The sequence below is a fragment of the Mus musculus genome, chromosome 2 (assembly GCF_000001635.26).
Source record: "Mus musculus strain C57BL/6J chromosome 2, GRCm38.p6 C57BL/6J".
NCBI lineage: Eukaryota > Metazoa > Chordata > Mammalia > Rodentia > Muridae > Mus > Mus musculus.
This window is the reverse complement of record NC_000068.7, coordinates 89,934,900-89,945,051: the sequence shown is the minus strand read 5'-3', so window position 1 is coordinate 89,945,051 and position 10,152 is coordinate 89,934,900. Positions and strand designations below refer to the sequence as shown.

Below are 10,152 nucleotides of genomic sequence, written 5' to 3'. Positions count from 1 at the left end.
CACATATACACAGTATGTACTAATCAAATCAGGGTCATTAATATTCCTTCTTATCATCATCTCTTTATACTTGCAGACTTTGAGATCTTCTCAGATATGCATAAAACGTATGGGTTATTGTGAACTTTAGTCATCATGTGTGATGTGGAGCATGTGGCAGCACTGTGTTTGAGTATTTAATTGATTGGTACCTGTTTTTGAGATCCCCATTTTCCAGTTCTTCTTGTATGTTTAGATTGATGCTAGTTTTAGCATCCCATTATGAGAAAGAATATGTGATATTGATATTTGACATATTTCACTTAACATTTCTTCCATTTTCATCTATTTTCTGCAAAGATGTGAAGAAAATGGAACAAATATAATTGTGTTTTAAAATCAGTGAATCATAGCCTATATAAAAATTTATGCAGAAACTTCAAACTTTAGTTTAGTCTTGAAATACACATAGAAAGAACATAATCTTCAAGTACTAATTACATAATTATTATCACTAAGTTTTACTTGTTACATTTACATGAATAGAATTAGTTTTTTAGAACTATTTTATGGTGGTAATTTACCTTATATTCATCCATCCATACATACATCCATATCTTGCTAATCTCCAACATTTTTACTGATAATGATTACTCTGTTCCATCACTTTGATGTAAAAGTTAAGTTTGAAATTGCTCCTCTGCTTGTTCCTTTGGGGTGTTCTATGATGTTTAAGAATCCCTTTCAATTACCAAAAAAAAAAAAAAAAAAAAAAAAGTACCTAAGAGAAGGTTAGACCTATAGAGTTTTGGGAAGACTAGGTTTCATCTGTGACTTGGTAGAACTCATAAGATTAGAATTTGAGACTATTTAATCATTTTATGATTTCTCCTTTCTTTTCTCCTGAAGATAAAATATTTTTGGGGAGGGATTTAAGAAAAATTAACCATATCACACAGATGGAGAATAAAAGGAATGTGACTGAATTCATCTTGATAGGTCTTACACAGAACCCCCAAATGCAGAAAGTAGTGTTCGTGACATTTTTGGTTCTATACATGACAACAATTTCAGGCAACCTCCTCATTGTGGTCACTATCATCAACAGCCAGGCTCTGAATTCCCCCATGTATTTCTTCCTGAGCCACCTCTCCTTGATAGATACAATTTACACTTCTTCTTCAGCTCCAAAGCTGATTGCGGACTCCCTTCAAGAGAACAAAGTCATCTCCTTTAATGGATGCATGGCTCAAGTCTATGCAGAGCACATTTTTGGTGCTACTGAGATCATCCTATTGACAGTGATGGCCTATGACCGCTATGTGGCCATCTGCAAACCTCTGCACTATATGACCATCATGAGCCACAAGCTATGCATTCTCCTGGTGGGGGTAGCCTGGACTGGAGGATTTCTCCATGCAACTATTCAGATCCTTTTTACAGTGTGGCTGCCCTTCTGTGGCCCCAACATCATAGACCATTTTATGTGTGACTTGTATCCATTGTTGGAACTTGTTTGCATGGACACACACATCCTTGGTCTCTTTGTGGCTGCCAACAGTGGGTTCATCTGCCTATTTAATTTCCTGCTCTTGATGGGATCCTATGTGATCATCTTGCGCTCTTTAAAGAACTATAGCTTAGAGGGCAGGCGCAAAGCCCTCTCCACCTGTGTGTCTCATATCACAGTGGTAGTTTTATTCTTTATTCCTTGCATATTTGTATATCTACGTCCAGTGACCACTTTGCCACTTGATAAAGGTGTTGCTGTGTTTTATACTATGGTGGCTCCTATGCTGAATCCTTTAATCTACACCCTCAGGAATGCTGAAGTAAAAAATGCAATCAAGAAGCTCTGGAGAAAAAAAGTAACTTCAGATAGTAATTAAACATGTCACTGAACTATGCACATGGGACACACACGGAATCTTAACCACCTTTTTTTGATCTAGAGACGAGGATGTCAACTCTAAGATAGAGTTATATATCACTTGGATATAGCTATTTTAGCAGAAATGTAAAGCTGGGTTATCATGTGTATGTATGTTCTCCTGTCTCATGTCTGTCATCACAAATAATTGGTATTGAATCAGCAAATTCTTGCAAATTGATTAGAAATCTAAAGCACCTCTAGACTGTAAGAAAGCATAAATCTGGAATATCATTTTGATAGTAATAATTTTATGTGATATTAAGATACTGATTATTATTGATTAATGAAAGTAAGTTTTTTAATGATATTCCTTCACTTTAGAGTTCAGGACCCACATTAATTCTTTGTTTTCTAAATTTTATTGTCTATTAAATATTGGTTGTATAGAAAAAAGTTTTACTGTTCATTTTATAACTATAAGCCTTCCATTGCTTTCATATTTTATTAGTTGAAATCCAATCAGGAGACAGACCACAAAGTATCTCTGACTAGAACAGATAAAATTTAACCACAATGAATAATTTTATTAGGGTATTAATTATAGAGAAATCAAAACACCCTTATTTTACAAATTCCCAAGTATATATTTTTAAATCTATAAACACTGGGATTCTAATAATTGTGAAACACGTAACTTTTGTCCATTATTAATGAAATTCACTGTGTTTTCTTAGACCTGGATAGAAGCTGGTACAAAATAAACTCCTTTGATAAAGTTAACAAGCTTCAAATCTTCCACTGAGACCATGATAATGGTGCTGACGGGTGGTGGTAGTGGTGGTGGTGGTGGTGGTGGTGGTGGTGGTGGTGTGTGTATGTGTGCCCCTGTGTGTGTTTATGTGCTAAGACTGGTAAACAAGGAGACTTGTCTTGAATTGACAGCCTAAGCTGCAGAGGAATGATACTTCAGAACATACTCATCAAAGAACAGACAGGCACACTTTGGAAATTAATCGGTACTAGTGTGATTTGATGACGTTTTCTCTCAAAGGAAACAAATGAGTTTTGTGGGAAAGTGCCCATGAAGATAACAATGCAACTCATTGAAATTAGTTCTAGTAAACACTTCCTGTGTTATACAAATACATGTATTGTTGGAAACTACAGTCAGAATTAAATGCAAGAAGAAACCCATTGAGATTGGGAAGAGATATCTAATAAGTTTTAGATTAAACATGTTCTGGTAGGTTATTAATTCATTGAAAATGAATGCACAGATGATAAATCATTATTTAGAGGTGGTTTGTAGAAGATATGTAAATGTTATACTGCACACCTTTACACATCAAGTGTAAAGGCTTAATCTCTCTTCCTTTATAAGAATCATTGATGAGTAAGTAGGAGTAAAACTCTGGTACCAGAAGGTGGGACACCACTAAACAAGAAGGCAAAAGCATAGACAAGTTAGATACAGATAACAGCTGGGGAAGGTTAAAACCAGGATTAACAATTACAGGTGAATGAAAGGCCAATCTTGCAGAAGTACAAAATGTATATGTAAATCAATAAGACAAATTCTTAACACCAAGAGTGCCCAAGATATTTCAGAATGATGGGTAGAAAAATACAACCTGGAGAGACACTGGAAGCAAATGTATAGTGAATTTAACTTATCATCGATTTTGAGTAAATTAATACAGATGATCTGTTTGGATAGAAAAGAATTCAGTTTTTAAATATGAATATCCTATGTTTTTCCTTAATTTTTTCATACAATATATTTTAATCATCTTCTTTCCCTTCCTCAACTCCTTCCAGATTATTCCCATTTCCTTCCTTATCCAACCATATGTTCTTTCTCTCTCTCAGAAAACAAAACAAAACAAAACAAAACAAAAAACTCCAAACAAATAAGCAAACAAAAGAATAAGGCAAAGCAAACCAAACCAAAGCAAAAGTTATAGGAAGTATATTAAAACAAACAAAATAAAACATAGAGTATGTGTGGAACATGGTTGATATGCTCAGTGACACTCTATTGGAACAAACTTGTTTTCTCTTTCCCAGCAGGTATTAAATGCAAATAACTTCTTAGTTAGGAGTAGTAACTTCTGTTCACTACCCCTTCTCAATGCTGAGGTATTTCTATGCTTTAAACCTATATGGAGTGCAAAAAATAAATTCAAAACAAAATAAAAATTTTAAAAGGAATTAAAAAAAACTGTGCAGGTCTTGTGCTTCCTCTTATGATTCTTCATGGATGTACCTGGATGGTCCATCAGTTAGGCAATAATGAGATCCACACACTCCTTTCTTCCTTTATGTTAGTTGATTTGCTTTGTATTCCTTTGGGATTCTATTCTTTGTATTGCTTGATAACTACTTCAATTTCCACAGAAACTGTCAAATAATAGTTTAAGAATAGCTCACTCTTTTTTTTTCCTTTTTGTAAGCCAGTGTTGAGATTCTGTAACCCTCTGTACTTCCATCTCCTGATCATCTAGCACGTTTTTGTACTTTGATTTCATGCTAATCACTACCATGAGTAGTCAGAGATAAACCAACTTATGCTAAATTTGTGTTTTAATGAACATTTTGGATTTCTGAGGATAATAATCACATTTATTGCTATCTTAAAAATAAAAACTTATGTATGTTTTGTCAAGTAATGCTGTGTGAATTATTTTTAATTTTAGTTTTATTGGGATATTATTGACAAGTAAATCTTTCAATCATCATAACTAGAGAAAATAAAATATTACATGATAAAGTCAAATTTAAATATGTATAAATCTAGCCAAACTAGTATTAGAATGTGATAAAAGGCAAAATACAGGTCAAGGTCAACTACACTCACTCAAACACAAGAAATTAACAATCTCACATCATCAAAACCAAAAGAAAAATCACATATGCACGTGCACACACCACCACCACAACAACAAAAGTAAAGAAAATCACTGATCATTGATATCTCTCAATACCAATGGCCTCAATTCCACAATAAAAAGATGCAGATGTACACAATGGATTAAAAAACTGGAATCATGATTTTGTCGCATAAAAGAAACGCAACTCAATACTAAAGATAAACATTATCTCAGGGTAATGGGTTAGAAAAAGATATTCCAAGCAGATGGATATAAAAAGCAAGCTGGTGCATCCATTTTAATATCTAAAATAGAGTTCAAACAAAAATTAAGTCAAATGATTTCAGTGCATAATTCTACCAGATTTTCAAAGAAGAGTTAACACCAATATTCCTCAAGTTAGTCCACAAAGCAGAAAGTGTAGAGGAATTTTAATACAAAGACATGGATGGTCTGATCATACCCAAAGGCATTCTAGGTCTGTGATCTGGCTAGAATGCAGACACGCCCTTAGTATATACCTTTAGTCCCTCTGACTGGAATCCTTTAGTACACACCTTTAATAACAAACAGTGACGTCTAATTGAGACAAAGTGATGAATCTGAGAAAGATTTGACAGAATGAGTCAGAGATTGGATATACCTAACTCTCAGGAATCATTCAGTTTGATCATTCAAGATGGGAGTCAGTGAAGTAAGTGCAGTGCAATGGAGTTGAGTTTATTAGCAAGTTTGCTTGTTGAGTTCAATTTAGTCAACCAGTTCAATTGAATTCAGTCATTTTAGTTCAAAGCAGGTTTCAGCAGAAAATTAGACAAATTGCTAGAGCAATTCACTGAGAAGCTGAGAGAAGGCCGATTGAATTAGTCAGCTTGGAGAGGAGTTTGAGCCACAACATCTGAGTTGAACTAGCCTGCCAGAGTTCAGAAAGAATTAGAAAGAGTGAGTTTTTTCATCAGTAAGCCTCCAAGATGACAATTACACCAGGTGAATAAAGGACACTTTTTCAAGAAACACAAGGAACATTGCCAGATTCATTTAATGAGGCCACAGTCATCCTGATACCCAAACCACAAAATTATTCAACAAAGAAAGAAAATTACAAACTACTTTTTCTTATGAACATAGGTGGAAAAATACTCAAAATTCTTGCAAACAGAGTCTAAGAACACATCAAAAAGATCATCCACCTTGATCAAGTGTTTTCATCCCATATATGTAGGGGTGGTTTATCTTGTGTAAACCAGTTAAGGTAATTCACCATATAAATAAACTGAAAGGGAAACAATCCACATAATCATCCTACTAGATGCAGAAGGCTTTTGACAATGTTAAACTCCCCTTCTTGATAAAAGTCCTGGAAATATTAGGGATAGAAAGGGTTTACCTAAACATAATAGAGACAATCTATAGCAAGACAATGGCCAGCAACAAAGGTAACTTCACTAAAATCAGGAAAAGAACAAGGTTTTTTATTCTTTCCATATTTACTCAATATAGTCCTTGAAATTCTAGCTAGAGCAGTAGAACAATTAAAAGAGATCATAGGGATGCAAAGTGAAAAGGAAAAGTCAAAGGATCCTTATTTACAGATATGGAAGTATACATCAGTGATCCTAAAAGTCACAAGGAAACTTACAGCTGATAAACACTTTCAGCAAAGTAACTGGATACAAGATTAACTAAATAGAAATTGGCAGACTTTCTATATACAAATGACAAATGGTCTGAGGAAACATTATGAGAAATAACACCCTTCACTTAAACAATATTAAATATCTTGGAGTAACTCTAACTAAGCAAGTGAAAGTCTTGTATGATAGAAAATTCGAAGATTTGAAGAAATAAGTTGAAGAAGATATCAGAAGAGGAAAAGGTCTCCAATACTCATGGATTCATTAGATTAACATAATAAAAATGACCATCCTATTAAAAGCAACCTACAGAGTCAATGCAATATTAATCAAAATTCCAACACAATTCCTTACTGACTTGAAAGAACATTTCTCAACTTCACTTGGAAAAACAGCAAAAATCAGGACAGCTAAAATAATCCCGACTAGTAAAGAACTGGTGGAGTTATTAACTACCTCTTATTTCAAGTTATACTAAAGAGGTATAGGACTTAAAAACTGCATGACATTGGCATACAAACAGACAGTCATTAGTAAGTGGAATAAGTGGAATAGAATTGAAGATCCAGACATAATTTCACACAAATACTGGCACCTGACTTTTATAAAGAAGGCATAAGTGTACAATGGAATAAAAGAAAGAATCTTTAACAAATAGTGCTGGTCTAATTGGATGTCTGAATGTAGAAGAATGTAAATCGATCCATATTTATCACCTAGAACAAAACTTAAGTCCAAGTATATCAAAGAGTTCCAAGACACCCTGAACATGATAGAAGAAAAAGTGGGGAATAGCCTTGAATGCAGTTGTCTAGGAGGCAACTTTCTAAACAGAACACCAATAGTGATAAGATAAACAATTTATATCAGGGATCTTAAAAAACTGAAAAACTTCTAAAGGCAAAAGACATCATTACACGAAAGGGAGAGCCTACAGAATGGGAAAAGTTTACAAACTCTATGTCTGGAAAAAGTTTAATGTTCAAAATATATTAAGAACTCAAGAAACTAGATATTTAAAAAAAAGAACAAAAAAATCAGGAGAACACCAGACCAGCTGGAGGTCACCCTCACCTCCTTCCTCCAGTGAGCAGGGTTGAGTATAGAGGGTGGGGAGATGGTTGTGGGATGAGCAGCAGGCCATGCCACTAAGATGAATAAATGAGTGATGGAGAGGTGAAAAGGATGAAAAAGTGGAGCACTTGTGCACTGTGAGAGGAGAAAGTAGAGCTGTGATTTGGTGACAGATGCCTGCAGTTGACAGTGGGACAGGTTGTTGTCCAGTGTGGTTGTGGTGATAGAGTGCAGAAGCCTGGAACTTAAACACATGCAGACTCAAACATGCCACTTGCCACTGAATTAAGGAACAGTTAACTTTCTGGATTAGACCTTCTCGAAAGACTACCATGGTCTGTGATACCTCCGAGGTCTATGTGTGGGTCAGTGGTCCTACAACAGCCAAGGTCTGTGTAGATGTGAAGGCGGTAAGGACATCCGTGATCTATGCTGTATCCTGAGACCATGTTGATGTCTGCTGGGCATGTTGCTTCCTGGAGCTATATTCATGTGTGTCCAGAACTGCCCCCTGAGGCCATGAGGCTAGATCTGTGTTGCTGCCAAGGGCCATGATTAGGCCTGACTAGGCCAGACTGCATCCGGGATCTGTGTTGATGTCCATGACCCATGTTACCACCGAAGACCATGTGGATGTCCATGGTCTGTGCTGCAGCCTGAAACCATATTGATATCTGTGGGCCAGGCTTCCTCCAAGGGACTTGTTTGGGACCATGGTCCTACTGTAATGTGGTTCTTGTTCATAGTCTGTGCTGTCACCAGAAACCATAAGGAAGCCCATAATCTGAAATCCATCTGACAGTAAGGAGCAAAGAAGCTACATTGGCAGTGTTATTAATGACTGCAGGTGACAACTCCTACACTCATCTCAACCTTACCAACAGTAACAGCCTAAACAGGAAGCCATCAAAGAGAACTCATAAAAATTATGATAGGGATGCTGAAGTATAAGTCTCCACAATTGATGGCTTCTGGCTTAATTTTCCTTAGTGGGAGGGCTACTGGGAGTTTGACCAGGCTTCAGTGAGTGTATAGACAACACAAGTAGGACTTTATTACTCACATTTATTTTATTTTCTTGGGTGGGAGGTCACAAGGGTGGGACACACATGGAAGGACTGATGGGAGTGCAATAGGTGAAATTCATTCAAGATAAAATTCCCAAAGAATCAATAAAAGCACTATTTTGAAATAAATCTAAACAGAATTCTCAATAAAGAATATCCAAATAGTTGAGAAAAAAACTTAAAGAAAATGTTCGATATCATTAACCATCAGGAAAATGCATATCAAAACTACTTTGAGATTCCATCATACACTGTCAGAATGGCTAACATATATGAACCCGTCATACCATTGCTGATGTTTTGCTGCTGCCAGGGGCCAAAAATTGTTCGAGTTATGATAAGAGATGAATTTGTTACACAATTGATTGCAATTTCCTTATCTAGTGATTGTCTGCAGAAGAATAGATCATATGTATGCTGATATTCTTGATCAAGTAATCCAGGAAATTAAATCTGCTCCTCTTCCAATATTTAATATTCAGATCAACAGATATGCAGATGTTGCAATATGTTTAAAGTTACTGGTTTAGATGAGCTAATTTAATGATGGTGACTTTAAAGATGAGTCTCTGTTTTGCAAACCTCCGGATTCTACAGTTACTACTTGTGACATATTTGACACAGATGGCTCATTTCTGAAAGAACATACAATCTCTTTGGGAGAGGTTTGTGGTGTTTGCACAGATGGTGGTCCTGCTGTGCTAGGATATTGATCTGGATTTCAACACTTGAACTAGTCACCAAAAGTCATTGAAATTCATTACTTGATTTATCAACAAATATTAGCAATGGAGATGCTGCCACAAAATTTACAAGAAAGAATGAAAAGTGTCATAAGTTCCTTCAATTTTGTGAAGGCAAGTACTTTAAACAGCCTACTGTTTTAAAAACTGTGCAAGCAGTTTGATGTACCAGATAAAGTTCTGCTATTTCATAGCAAAATGCGATGGTTGTCAAGGGGAAAAGTTTTAAAATGCATTTTTGGGCTTCTTGATGAGCTCACAATATTTTTAATCAGAAAGCAAGACTGCAGTTTGAAGCATGTTTTTCAGTGATGAAAGTGAGTTGCAGAAAATACTGGGTTGACATCTTTGTCATCTTTAATGAGTTAAATTTATCACTGTGGCAAAGACCAAATACAACATGCCTCTATTTGTCTGAGAAGATTGAATCGTTCTGAATGAAACTTCAGCTTTGAAGAAAAAAAAGGTTGAAAATAAAATGTACATGTTTCCTACCTTATCTGCTAACATTGAACCAGACAAAAGAATTACAACGATAATTTCTGTGAAAGAACATTTGCACATACTTGCAGACAAAATTTCATTGTATTTTAACCTATTCACAGTCAAAGTTCCTGTGACAGCACAAGAGAAGTTCATTGAGCTTATTAACAGCCCTTCAATGAGATATGAGTTTCTACAATGCCAGTTAAATTCTCGATCAAGTGTTGGTCACCATATCCTGTTCTGTCTGAGACTGTGTTGTGCCTTCATTTCCAACAGCATATTTTTGTGAAACAGTGTTTTCCAATTTGTTGGCTATCAAGTTTAATACAGAAATTGATTTGTGGAAGATGTTCTTGATTTTGCTTTTGTAAAGACTGCCCTGAGAATTTCTGATCTGGTGAGAAAGAAAGATCTCATCCTTCTCAC

The 10,152-nt window shown here is 35.5% G+C and overlaps 1 protein-coding gene and 1 pseudogene across 1 annotated transcript; both read left to right on the top strand.

The window, feature by feature from the left end:
* The first annotated feature begins 938 nt into the window (after positions 1-938).
* Positions 939-1,868, top strand: Olfr1259 (olfactory receptor 1259). Its single transcript, NM_146341.1, has one exon. The coding sequence runs from the start codon at positions 939-941 to the stop codon at positions 1,866-1,868; it is 930 nt and encodes a 309-aa protein (NP_666453.1).
* Gm18233 (predicted gene, 18233) lies at positions 8,739-10,152 on the top strand (annotated as a pseudogene).

Bases quoted from the DNA above. Each gene is read 5' to 3' on its own strand.
- Olfr1259 (NM_146341.1), top strand. From the start codon at position 939: ATGGAGAATAAAAGGAATGTGACTGAATTCATCTTGATAGGTCTTACA.